The sequence below is a fragment of the Lynx rufus genome, unplaced genomic scaffold, assembly GCF_022079265.1.
Source record: "Lynx rufus isolate CCGP_SWC_20201006 ecotype Redwood Valley unplaced genomic scaffold, mLynRuf1.p SCAF_12, whole genome shotgun sequence".
In the NCBI taxonomy this organism is placed as follows: domain Eukaryota; kingdom Metazoa; phylum Chordata; class Mammalia; order Carnivora; family Felidae; genus Lynx; species Lynx rufus.
The window spans coordinates 52,486,599-52,500,257 of record NW_025814826.1 but is presented as its reverse complement, the minus strand read 5'-3'; the positions used below and the strand labels follow the sequence as shown (position 1 = coordinate 52,500,257).

Here is a 13,659-nt window from a genome sequence, read left to right as displayed (position 1 = left end):
GGAAGGGTCTATGCAGCAGACACTACCCCACATGAGCAGGTCCTAAAGTCTACTCTCAGGCAGCTATGAAGAAGCCTAATGGCAACCACTTGCTCCAAATCACATTTCTGATCCAGCATCACTGATATATGTGGTTCCTTCCTGATGCTTTTTCCTACTTCCCTATTTATTACCAACTACAAGTGGGGAGTGCTGTGATTAATTATCATTAGTGTGGATATCATCCCAGGAGAGAGACACTCACATTTCATTTCATAAAAAGAAAGAAATCAACTCAAAATGGCAATCGTAAAGATGGCCGTTGAAGCATGTATTTCACATTCCCACGTTAGTTAACTCCACAATTCAATTCATGATGGCTTGAGAGTAGCTTATAGCTTGTTTCCAGGAAGCACAGATTTCCTTGAAGAGGTTTTCCTTCCCAAATTCCTCCACACTAGTTATTTCATGTTCTATCCTGTTGGTTTTGAACTCGCCAACCCACACTCACCCCTCCCAAACCTATTCACCCCTACACAGGCTGAGCTGTTCTAGAGAGTTCCCAATGCCTACAATCTTTTCCATCACCCCGCCCCTCCATCACCAATGATACACTTACTGAGATTTTGATGATCTTGTCAAAAAGATGCACTTGGGGTCCAATGAAGTCGAAGACAAAGTACTATAAAACATAAAATTCATTTTGACCATAAATTCCAGACTTGCATCTAAAACCCTTATTACTGGAGTAGTTGTAGATTTCTATCATTCTAACCAATTGCTGCATGGTCCTCAGTGGTATGAATATACCATCAGTAGATTGGTCATCTCCTATTTAAGGTCACCTAAATTCTTTTTAATTTGTTTTCAAATGCAAAAAAAAAAAATGCTCTCACCCCATACTTGCCCAGGATATAGGTGATTTTTCCTCTAAAATGGACATGAAAAGTGGAATTGTTGGGTCATAGCTTATGTGCATGTGAATTTCTAATAGATAGTATGAAATTTCTTTCCAAAGGGGCCAAGCCATTTTATATTCTCACTGCCAGCATACAAAAATGCCATTTCTCCAGAACCCTGTAAACCCTTTATATCATCAATTCTCTTAAATTTTTTGCCTATTAATAATGATGGATAAAAAATCATATCTCAATGTGGTTTTAATTTGGGGTGAACTTGATTAAAATCTAAACCCTCAGGATTTTGCAGTTTCAAACATTGCTGTGATATTCCCAAGATGGACCAGGAAGAGTATGAAAAGAAATTATGGACAAGGAAGACTTCTAATTTTAAGAAAGTGTTTGAATTTTATTTTTTCTAATGTTTATTTATTTGAGAGAGAGGGAGAAAGCAGGAGAGGGGCAGAAAGAGAGGGAGACAGACATATCAGTGCAGAGCTCGACGCAGGGCTTGAACTCACGAACTGTGAGACCATGACCTGAGCCAAAATCGAGAGTCAGACGCTTAACCGACTGAGCCACCCAGGCGTCCCAAAAAAGTGGTTAAATTTCAGAGTCGAAGAAATTAGACCAGTCTCTATATTCTACAGACAAAGGAAGACTGAAGCCCAAAGGATTTAAAAGACATGCCTAGATTCAGACAGCTGGTTATTGATGGACCTGAGAGCTCGGCTTATTTCTCCAGAAGTTATCACACAAGGGGTTCAAGTACTAGATATTTCACTGTTTGAACTTTACTGAGCACCTCCCAAATGTGAAGTTGTATTCTCCTAAGATTTAGAACACTGGGATGGTGTCTCATTGTGGGTTGTGTCTTTTGGGGGACTAGTTGGGGTGAGGGAGGCAGGGCCAGAAAGTTGCTTTTTATATGTTTTTGAGCTTCGCTGTGGAGAAATAACACAAGGGCCTTAGAGATGAACAGGACAGTAGTAGGAATGGGAGAGCTCTCTGCTCACAGCCTGCTTTTACAGGGCAAAACAGAAAAACCAAAATGTGGAAAGTGAAAAATGCCATCACATGCCATAATAAGAGACCTTCAAAATGGCGGTCCTTAGATATCAATGACAGGTCACATTACATTCCATGTCTTCTGTTTAAGAAAATGGGAAAATACATATGACATTTCAGGAAGTTTTTCATATATATATATATATATATATATATATATATATATATATATATGAAACTTTTAAAGATGTATATAGATATATATAGATATATAGATATATGTATCAAACTTTTAAAGAGTTTTATTGTTCAGAATTTCTTTTATGTGGAAAACCCAGATGAAATTTCTTATTTTGATGTATGAGAGGCTGTGGGTTCCTTGGACCAATAAATTAGTTCCAATGTTTATTGCTTTCTGCTGCATTTCACATTTCAAACTCAATTGCCTCACACAGGTTCCCTAGACCTTTGAGCCACACACATTTTTATAGCTGGAAAATATTCCCTAGCCACTATTAACTGGTTCCTTCAATATCTGATGGCCTTTGGCTTGAAAATTAGAGGCAAAAGCTGTAACAAAGGTTTTTAGTTCAACTGTACCAAAAGTTTTTACTTCAACTTCTATATTTTTACTTGAGTGTCTACTGATTGCACTTGGTCCCAACTTAATGTAATTTAGATCCAGGACTTGTATGCATAAAGAAAATACTAATTACAGCATTTAACAAACCTGTAGAGCTTTGCAGTTTTAAAGCATTTCATACACATTATTTCATGTCCCATCCATGCTAAAAGTTGTTATGGAGTTGGGGGTAGAACAGGAAGGAAACAATTCATGGTAAAAGGCTTAGAGACAGGAGTGATGGATGACAAGGAAAGCAGTTAACAGCTCAAATCCGATTTGCCCATTTTCTGTTGATTTCATTACCAACGGTCTCCCTTTTCAATTACTATTCCCATTAGGGAAATAATTAAGAGTTCGCTGCATTTTTTTCGTAATTCGTGGTGTCAAAGTGACTATGGGGAAATAGGCACTCTTGTGCACTGTTAGTTGGAGTATAAATTATTACCTCTTTGAGGGCAATTTTGTGATATCAAAATTCTTTTTTTTTTAATTTTTTTTAACGTTTATTTATTTTTGAGACAGAGAGAGACAGAGCATGAATAGGGGAGGGGCAGAGAGAGAGAGAGATACAGAATCTGAAACAGGCTCCAGGCTCTGAGCTGTCAGCACAGAGCCCGACGCGGGGCTCGAACTCACAGACCATGAGATCATGACCTGAGCCGAAGTCGGACGCTTAACCGACTGAGCCACCCAGGCGCCCCTCAAAATTCTTAATACGCATATTCTTTGCCCCAGTTATGCCATATTAATGTGAGTATAAGTAGTAGCTGAAAGATGAAAAAAATTAATATCCATCAATGAGAGATAGACTGGTTTAGAAAATTATGGTGTATCAATGCAATGGGAAACTACACCAATGAGGGGAAAATGAGACTGAACTATATGTCTTGATATTACCTCTAATATCATCTAAAATACATTGTTTTGTGAAAAGTTCAAGGTCCAGGACAGTGTGGACAGAATGCTACCATTTGGTTATGATATTTATTTGTACTCGCATACATGCCTGGGATATCTCTGGAAGGGTACACAAATGCCTGGTGAGGATGGTTGCCTCTAGGGCAAGAGGAAGGGGGTTAAGGGATCAAAGATCAGGGGCGCCTGGGTGGCGCAGTCGGTTAAGCGTCCGACTTCAGCCAGGTCACGATCTCGCGGTCCGTGAGTTCGAGCCCCGCGTCAGGCTCTGGGCTGATGGCTCGGAGCCTGGAGCCTGTTTCCGATTCTGTGTCTCCCTCTCTCTCTCTGCCCCTCCCCCGTTCATGCTCTGTCTCTCTCTGTCCCAAAAATAAATAAACGTTGAAAAAAAAATTTTTTTTTAATAAAAAAAAAAAAAAAGATCAGAGGGATGCATATTCTTCATCATATATCATTTTATACTCTGTATATTTTATCACTTTTTTTACTGTGTAATCTTTTTATTAAAAAAAAATAATTCAGTGTGTATAATACTTAGAAGCCTCCTGTCTCTCTTTGATGCTTTCCGCTCTTTGATGTCCACAATTTCTGCACTGCTTGGAAAAATATGACTATTTTACTTTCCGATGCAACATGTCTATTTCAAAATTAATAATTAAATTTCTAGGGTCTCTTTCATGAAAAAGAATGTTTATCTTCTTTACAACCAACACTCAATACATTTACTGAATGTAAAACCAGACCTTATAGTGAATGAAGATCATCATATAAGATATAAGAATAAATTTTAAAAAAAGAGACAAGAAAATGGGGTATTTCGAAAACACAGCAATGAATTTTAAATCAGTGGGAATTCCTCATCTCTCCTTTCCATTATCTTTTTGTGAAACTCTATGGGGCTGTCTGCAAGGAGCTCAGAGAATTTTCCAGGGCTTAGATGAGTGGTGGGAAGCAGTGAGGAGGGACACAGTTTTTCTATTTGGCTAAAGAATACCCCAGATGGCAGTGCAGGGAATGTTGGTGGAGAGGATACTGGTGACCTCCGTGACTTACTTCATTGTAAAATGGGCTGTTGGTTCCTTCCTTCACGGTGCTCTGCTTCTTCTCATCCCCAACCTCAATGATCACAACTGGATCAATGTTCTCACCCACCAGCTGGCGGGCCTCAATGATGGTGATGGCAATCTACAACACAAAGTAGCAGATATGCACTCTGGACCTTGCTGTTCATTCACACAAGAAGACACAGGACAGACTGTCACTTACTTGATAGTTTTGGGATCTGATCTCCCCATCATGGATCTTAGTCGACAGTTTTGATCTATTAAAAGAAAGTTTAACGTATTTGTTTCATTAAATAAGAACATACTTGGGATCCATAAGCCTTGATAATATTTTCCCAGGTACTTCTAAGTGCTTTTATTTATACTGTATCACATATTCTCTCTCCATCTCTGGAAGAGATAAAATGTAAATGAACAAGTGACTCAACCTCTCTATGACTCAGTTACTCCATCTTAAAAATGAAGCTAATAATAGCACTTACCGCATGAGATAATGGCTACAATTAAATGATATAATGCATGTAAAGGTTTAACCCAGTGCTTGGTGAGAATAAGTGTCAACTCTTATTGTGCGTATGATCATCAGTATCATTTATTTTTGGTTTTACAAAATGAGAAACTCAGATGCCTCAGCAAGTCAGTAGCACAGCTGGGTCTGCATAAAGATCTCCCTTATCTCCTGTCCGATCCTAACCACAGGACCCCTTTGCCATTTATAGTAGGTAAAACAATCCTGAGTTTTGTGATTGCTTTTGAAAGAATTGGTAAAAGAGAAAATCGGAAGGAGCAACCCAGATGCCAAGCCAGTGAGATTTCACATTCCAAGGGATTTCATTTATCTGGACTGTCGTAAGGAATTAGAAACAGATGCACAACACCTGGGCATTTAGAAATCGGATAACAGTAGAAAGAGGTGACGGATCCCTGTTGTCACCAAGGCAGCAACGGGTGGGAAATGAACTGAGCTTGAGTTCCTATTGGATTTTATTCTCCTGCTTTCCAACAATACCATCATGCATTTGACTTCGTTCCATTTCCGCCAATTACAACTGAGTCCAGTAGAGAACAAAGAAGGCTAGTAAAAATCCCAAAGCTTTAGACTCAGACTGATCTGAATTAACATATTTATTTTTCCCAATTTTGTGACGTTACCCTTAATTTCCTCATCTGAAAATGGACATAATAATTCCTACCATGTAGCGTTGTTCTGAGGCTGAAAGGAGATAATGTATGTAGGGAAGAGTACATAGCCAAAGGTATATATGTTCATTAATAAAATGGCAAATTCGCATTAATCATTTACTGTGCGAAAGCTCTGTGCTGGTCTCAGAGAAAAAAACAGATGAATGAGCCGTCATCCTGGCCGTTACAGAGCTAGCAATCTATCCAAGGGAGAGAGGACCAAAGCATGGCAAGAAAAAACTCTTAAGTGTAAAATGTGTTGTAGAAAAAAAAAAAAAGTGATAGGAGTTCAGAGAAGAGAGAAGTTCCCGAGAGCCCAGGTAAGCAACGAAGAATTCACTGCAGAGGTCGGATGTCAATGAGCATTATCTGGTGGGTAGAATTTCAACTGATGGAGAATGCAATGACCAGGGAAAAAGAAAAAGTCTACTCCCTATTTCTTTTTCTCCTGCCCTCCTCCATGCGGTGCTGTTATTCTGGTGAAATAAATGGCAAGGGATCCCTTCAAGGATATTTCAAAGTAATTGAAATCCTGAGTCAGGGAGCTTAGGGGGCCATGGTCGTCATGGTGTAGTAAAGGGGGAAGGAGATACCGCAGTGAGTATGTGCATACAAACTTCATGTCTCCTTTAAAGAGTCAACCTCTCAGCTATCACCATCTCTGATTTCCAGCTGTTTCCCAACCCCCTCTACCCACATATCTACTGTGTGCCATCCTGTAGGGCCCAGTAATAACAACTCAGTCTGCCATACAGGGAAGCACTAATTTGCTTTATTGACAATAAGAATTCTGAGTGGACAAAGAAGGGATGGCATGAGGAATTACCATGAGTAGGAAATAGACATAAACAAATATGGTAGACTGAAGGCATTGATAGCCCCAGGTATTAGCTTCCTTGGAACAATGCTCTTTGCCTTATGACTTGTCCCTCATTCTGACATGGGCTGGACTCGAGACTTGCACTGGCTAATAGAATGCAGCAGAAATGACTCATGCTAATTCCAAGCCTGGGCTCAAAAGACCTTATGTACTCATACTCCTTCTCCCGGAACTCTGCCATCACCACCATTAGAACAAGATCAGACTAGCCTGCTGGAGGATCTAATGCCATATCGAGGGGAGCTCGGTGGTCCCAGGTGAAGCAATCTTAGACCAGCTTATTACCAGCCAACACTCAAACTAAAATCAGCAGAGCTACCAAATGACCACACGCACACACATGAGTGTGGATGTGTATCAGTCTAGAACCAGTAAAACTAACCAAGAAGCCCACAGACTCCTAAGGAGCAACAAATTTTTTACTAAGCCTCTGAGTTTGGGAGTGTTACACATCAATTGCTAACTGATAGAGCAAATCACAGGCACGAAGGCCAGTTTGTCCTGACTTTTTGTTGGGTAGTACAAACATTTGGGACAAACACAGAGCTAAGACACCTGGCACCTTCATGAATTAAAGAGCAGGTGAGGGACAGCTCCTGAGTCTGCCTCCTGTTGTTGCTGTCATTGCTGAATTATGAGACCTTAACTCAGGGGATTTAAGGGCAGAAGTTGGTCAAGGTGGGACCCTGGCTTGCTGAAGGCTGACCAGTATCAGGATGCCAGCACTGCCATGGAGGAAACTGAATACATACAGACCTCTTGTCTTCCTGCCTTAGACCTTTGGCGCCTTGTGACCAGTGATCAGTTATTATTCTCTGTGTCCCAGAGCCTGCAGGGGTTCCTGCACATGGAGGTGCCCAGTAAATGTGTGCTGACTGCCTGCACCAGCACTGTACCTTCTCTTTGGAGGAGCTGCAGGGACAGGGGTCACAGATGCATGACCATAAATTAAATCTCCTCCCAGTCCTTCCTGGTGTGAAGGCCCCTCCTGTGACGCTTCTGCTTCATCCTGGCCATCTAGAGAAGCAAACAAGGAAGAAAACTCTGTCAAATACGATCCACAGTGGTGATCTGAGCCTCAACCGTCCAGCACTATGCTAATCACCATAAGGGGTACGTGAAGACATTCAGACAGTCCCTGCCAGCGTGCAACTTAACATTTTATTGGCAGAAAAGACAGGCACATACCTTAACTTTTCTAAACAGTAAATTCGTCTTCTATTGCCAAAAAAGAGTAGATTTATATGCATGGTATTATGGAAAGAAAACTGGTATGAATTCAAAGACATGCTTTCAAGTCATGACCTTGCCACAGTGGAATTTCAGACAAGTAATTTATTCCCTCTGAACCTCATCAGTAAAACTTAATGTGCATAAGAATCACCTGGGAAGCTGTTAAAATGCAGATTCTGATTCAGTAGGTCTGGGATGGAGCCCAAGATTCTGCATTTCCAATAGCAATGTCCCATGTAGATCTGTTCCTGCTGTCTGAGGGCCAATTTTGAGTAGAAAGGTGCCCTAGGTTGAATCATAGTCCCCAAAGATATCGAGTCCTAGTCTCCAGAACCTGTAAATGTTACTTGGAAAAAGGGTCTTTGCAGATGTGATTAAATGAAGGATTTTGAGATGAGGAGATTAGCCTAGATTATACAGGTGGGTCCTAATTGCAATAATATAGATCCTTATAAGAGGGAGGCAGGGAACAGAAGAATGCGATGTAATCACAGGCAGAGGTGGGACAGATGCCCATCATAACCATCAGAAGAACACTAGAGGAAGGAATCAGATACTCCCCAGGGGATGGGGCCCTGCCAATATTTTTATTTCCACCCAGTGATACTGATTTCCAGCCTCCATTACTATGAGAAAATTAATGTGGGTTATTTTAACCCACCCAGTTTGTGGTAATTTGTTATAGCAGCCACAGGAAAGGAATGCACAAGTGTCTAGAAAATTTAAATGAATAGATAGTAAACATATTCTTGAGATCTCTTCCCCCACTGTGGGATTCTGATTTAATTTATCTGGGATATCACCTGGATGTCAAGATGTTTTAAATCCCCAGGTGATTCCTTTTCTTTTTAAAGTTTGTTTATTTATTTTGAGAGAGAGAGAGAGAGAGAGAGAGAGAGAGAGAGAGAGAATCCCAAGCAGGCTCCACACTGCCACTTCGGAGCCTGCAGCAGGGCTCAAACTCACAAACGAGATCATGACCTGAGCTGAGCCACCCAGGTGCACCGCCCCACACGGACCCCAGGTGATTCTAAGGTGTAGCAAAGCTGAGGAACCACCTCTCAGCCAGGTTTTTGGTAAAAAACAGTGTGGAATACTCTCATGCACTAAGAGACTCTGCATGGTGTAGTTCAAAACCCTGGCCCCAAAGGTTGGGTGGAAATCCCAGCCCTGCCACACCCTAACTTGAGGATCTTCTCAGCCCTGCTGTCCTCATCTATAAAGCGAGGCAAGGCCAATGTTACCCACCCCACAGAGATGCTTTTTTTTCTATTTTCTTTATAGCACTTTTCTCAACTTGTAATTCAGGTACCTCCTCAGGTCCCAATAGGTAACAGAGGGCGCCCCCAGAACAGAATGATCTGAGGACTTGGTAATTTACACGGGTGTGGGTACAGGAAAATCACAAAGGGTTGTGCAGCTACCTGAGGCTCAGAGCAGCCACACTGTATCTGTTTGGAAGACCCCAAAATGAGGAGAGCAGTTACCAGAACCTGGAAGGAGAGGAAGTCAGGTCCAGCTGGCTTCCCTATAAAGAGCAGTAACCATCCCCTTCGTTGAGGGGCACATCCAACCATGAATCCTGAGGTCACACTCCTCCGTCCTTCAAACTTCCTGCTGGGGCGCCCCATCGGGAAAGGGACCTGGGCTGTGCATCAATACAGGTCAGCCTCCTGGGACTGAGGACAGGTGGAGAATTGATTTGGAAAGACAAACGGAAGAGTCCTACACAGGGCTAGCCCGTCTCTAATCTATCCGATGTTCACCATCATATAGAATAGAATCTAGCACAGGACCCAACACTCAGTGGAACTTCCATTAGTCTTTCTTGAGTAAATGCATGAATGGAAGATCATGGGAGGTACTCAAAAACTCTGTCGGATAACTAGTTAAAGGATGGGTAAGGATCACTGGAATTTTATGAAATTAAGATATAGCCACTATGTCTCAAATACACAGACGTGAGACCCACTGACTCTGAGAATCTCCAAATGCTACACCCAGAAGAGCCTAACTTTCCAAGATAGGCCCAAAAGGAAAGACCAAAGTGTACTCACTTCTATGGACTTTGTTTTGTCAGTCTCCCACAGGGCAAGCCCCTAGTCAGCAGGATGAATGCTATTTACTTTCTAGGAAGGGTCTGATTCCTCTCTGCCTTGTTTGCTTTCTGGGCTGACAACTCTAATTAGAATGAGCCATAGGAGCCAGCTTCTCTGAAATGCCTGAGGTTGACTGCCCTAAACCTCCACCACCTTGTTCTTTCCTTCCCTATGTGGTCATTATAGGCTCCTAACTGGAGGCTGACCCATGGAATAGGAAAACCCAGGCCCATGTATAAGATTGACCTAGGCTCAGGAGCTGGCTTCTCCACTTATTGGCTGTGTGACTTTGGGCAAGCACTCACCCTCTCTGAACCTCTATTGTAAAATAGGGGCAAAAGAACCTACATTTCAGAGTCATGAATGATGCATGTCAAATAAAAAGCAGCAGGGACTTGTTAAATGTGTCACAAATATTATTTTTCGTAACATCGTGAAAGTAAGGGACTGTCTCATTCAACCTTGTGCCCCAGGACCTACTGTAGGGTCACAATTTCAAAGACACCAGGAAAGACCCAAAAGCCTTTTCTACCTACTCCCTGATACCTTCAATTTGACTGAACAGACAAGTATTTCTTTAAGCTTTAAGTCCTGTCCCCACTTAAAATGCCTCTCCCATCCCATCCCAATGGGTCCCTCCAAGGAGACGAGAGGGGTGAAGACACAGCAGACCCACTGCACCATTTGGGCTCGTAAATGTTCCAGAAAGCCAGCCTCACGCTGGGTGTTGTCAGGGCCACTCAGCAGAAGTCTCCGGAAGACCACCGCAGACCTGTCCATCGGAAGCAGTTAATCCTATTTGACTCAACAAACGTGTGTCTACCTGATGCCAGGCCTGGCCCCATCGGTACGTACGGTTCACACTGTAACTTGGGGATTTATTTGTTCTTTCGAAGAAGCAAGCCGCCCATTCTGAGGGCGAAAAGTCCGACAGCCAGGACGTGCATCCCAATGCCACCGCTTCCTGGTTCTGGGCTCCCAGCCTGAGAGGCTTGCGGGGTCTGTGCCTCCACACAGGGTCCTGTGATCCGAAGGACCTTGTCACACTGAGCTCAACACTCTGCTATTGCCATCCACAAACTCTTAATAATTTCTTAGCAAGGGCTTTGCGTTCTTATTTTCCACTAGGCCCTGCAAATTCTGCCGCTGTCCTTCCCATACTTTACTTACTCTCTCTGCATCTCTGCAACCTCATTTGTAAACCTGGGATAACAACACCCACTGGTAAGATGATGGCAGGGTCAAATGAGACAATAAATGCAGAGCCTCCCCCGTAGCAGCTGCTGTCCTCACTCTTATTTTTAAAATCTCACTGGATCCTCCCCATGGTGTGTGAGGTCAGCCCAGCAACCCACATCGTGCCCGCTTGACAAAGGAAGAAACAGAATCAGAGCTGTGCAGTGGCTTATCCTGGGCTACAGAGCAAATGAGAAGAGAAACAGGAGCTTGGACCTTGTCACTGCCTCTCCTTGGGGTCCCCTTCCATGGCCCAGCAGGTGTCCGCCCCACCCCTGTTGGGCCCAATGACCAGGTGACCAGCAGCACTGGGGTGGATTGCACCTGTGACCAGCAGGGCCTGAAGACCCAGCAGGTAGCACACCCCCCACCTGGCTTCCACGCTTCCACGGAGGGACAGCTCCATTCACAGCCAAGGAGGTGTCAACTCTATGAGACCTGTAGGCTCCCAATGCCAGGGTAGTGCATTTCCCCCCACCCCCAAAAGCCTCACCTTGAGCAGCCTTATTGGCTAGTGTTAACCCCTTCTCTGCTTTCTTCTTCTTCTTCTTCAGCTTGAGCCCAAACATCCCCTTTCTGAAAAGAAGAAGAAAAACTAAACAACATTGTAACAGTAACTTCAAGTCATTCAGACATATTAGGAGAAAACACACACACACACACACACACACACACACACACACAGGGTTTTCCTGGAAGCTGACCAGCCTCCTCTTTCACCCTGGTGGATGAGGATCAAAAGACAAGTCAGGAAGAACCAACAAGCTCTTCAGACAGCTCTACATTTGCAGAAACCATGAAACCTCACCAGAAATCATGAGGTCCACCTAGAACTTAAATGACGCAGAATATGAATACTAACACCACCGGCTGGTATTTCACCATTTCTCCTCACTTCCCTGTACCAGGCACTCAAAATGAATGACATCACTTAGCCAACACAGCAACCCCCCTCTCACCCATCTTACAGATGAAGAGCCAAGGCCCAGAGAGGGTAGGTAGTATTTCTAAGGTCACACAGCTCTGAGCATCAAAGCTACCCAGAACCCAGGTCTGTCTGATTTCAGAACCCAGACTAGATGGGGCGCCTGGGTGGCGCAGTCGGTTAAGCGTCCGACTTCAGCCAGGTCACGATCTCGCGGTCCGTGAGTTCGGGCCCCGCGTCAGGCTCTGGGCTGATGGCTCGGAGCCTGGAGCCTGTTTCAGATTCTGTGTCTCCCTCTCTCTCTGCCCCTCCCCCGTTCATGCTCTGTCTCTCTCTGTCCCAAAAATAAATAAACGTTGGAAAAAAAAAAAAAATTAAAGAACCCAGACTAGAGCCAGTGGGCAGCCTGAACAGGTTTCCCTGAGCAGAGTGAACACATTCTCCAGAGACACGCTCCCATACTATTTCCAAGGTCGAGACCCTGTGAGGTCCCACCACAAGTGCACAGCTCAGCTGACACTGATGGTGTGTGCCTGGAATATTAGCTTCTATTATTACTGTCATTATTAGCTGTGAGCGGAAGCTACTTGGGGCCTCCCTCTATCCCAGGAAAGAGCCCTGCTTCTCCATCTTAACAGACAATAGAAGCATTCTGGACACTCCTCCTGAGAGAGCCCTTTCTGGAGTTGAGGGGGACCGAACACAGGACAGTACAATGATGGACCCAGTTCAGAGGGAAGTCCTGGCCCTGAGTCAGGCAGGCTGGTGAGCTGGCCCCCCAGAGGACGGAGAAGGAAGAAAAAGGGCAGAAAGGAGAAGGGAGGGGAGAGCAGCAAAGCCTCCCAGGGAACATCCTGCAGTCCTGCATGTGAAGAGAGTGGAGGGTCATCAATGACGTCCAGTGTGCTGCTTGTGTGGGTAGGACTCGCGAGGAGCTCAGAGCAGGGATTCCACATCAGACTGTCTGGGTTCTAGTGCCGGTGCTATCTGTGCAGGCTGACCCTCTCTGCACTTTAGGGCCCTCACGTGTGAGACAAGATAAGAAAAGCAAAGCATTGGGGCGCCTGGGTGGCGCAGTCGGTTAAGCGTCCGACTTCAGCCAGGTCACGATCTCGCGGTCCGTGAGTTCGAGCCCCGCGTCGGGCTCTGGGCTGATGGCTCGGAGCCTGGAGCCTGTTTCTGATTCTGTGTCTCCCTCTCTCTCTGCCCCTCCCCCGTTCATGCTCTGTCTCTCTCTGTCCCAAAAATAAAAAAAAATAAAAAAACGTTGGAAAAAAAAGAAAAGCAAAGCATTTAGCACAGTACATGGAACATACAGGTTGCTCAATAAATGTTAGTATTCTTGTTCTTCTCATAAAGGATAGGATTAAGACCAATGAATGGAAGCTACTAGGTGACAGATGTTCGTTCTATTTATTTATTAATTTACTTATTTATTTATTCTTTTTATGTTCTGCCTTAATTCAACTGAGAAATTAAGGAGCCCCCCACATTGGTGTTGTCTGAACAGTGAAATGGACTGCATTGGGTAGCTGTGAGTTCCCTGTTCCTGGAGGTGGGCAAGCAAAGGCCTGGTGACCACCAGAAAAGGATGTTGTAGAGAGAACAAACATC

General features: G+C 43.8%; 1 protein-coding gene across 1 annotated transcript in view; it reads right to left on the bottom strand.

Annotated features, from left to right (window-relative positions):
• FER1L6 (fer-1 like family member 6) overlaps positions 1–13,659 on the bottom strand; it is a 125,278-nt gene that overhangs the window by 110,999 nt on the left and 620 nt on the right. The window contains exons 2-6 of the mRNA XM_047073811.1: positions 11,614–11,696; positions 7,449–7,569; positions 4,693–4,747; positions 4,480–4,611; positions 599–661 (exon numbers count right to left, since the gene is read on the bottom strand). Coding sequence (XP_046929767.1) covers positions 599–661; positions 4,480–4,611; positions 4,693–4,747; positions 7,449–7,569; positions 11,614–11,689 — 447 coding nt within the window. The 5' untranslated portion in view covers positions 11,690–11,696. The remainder of the gene's footprint in view (positions 1–598; positions 662–4,479; positions 4,612–4,692; positions 4,748–7,448; positions 7,570–11,613; positions 11,697–13,659) is intronic.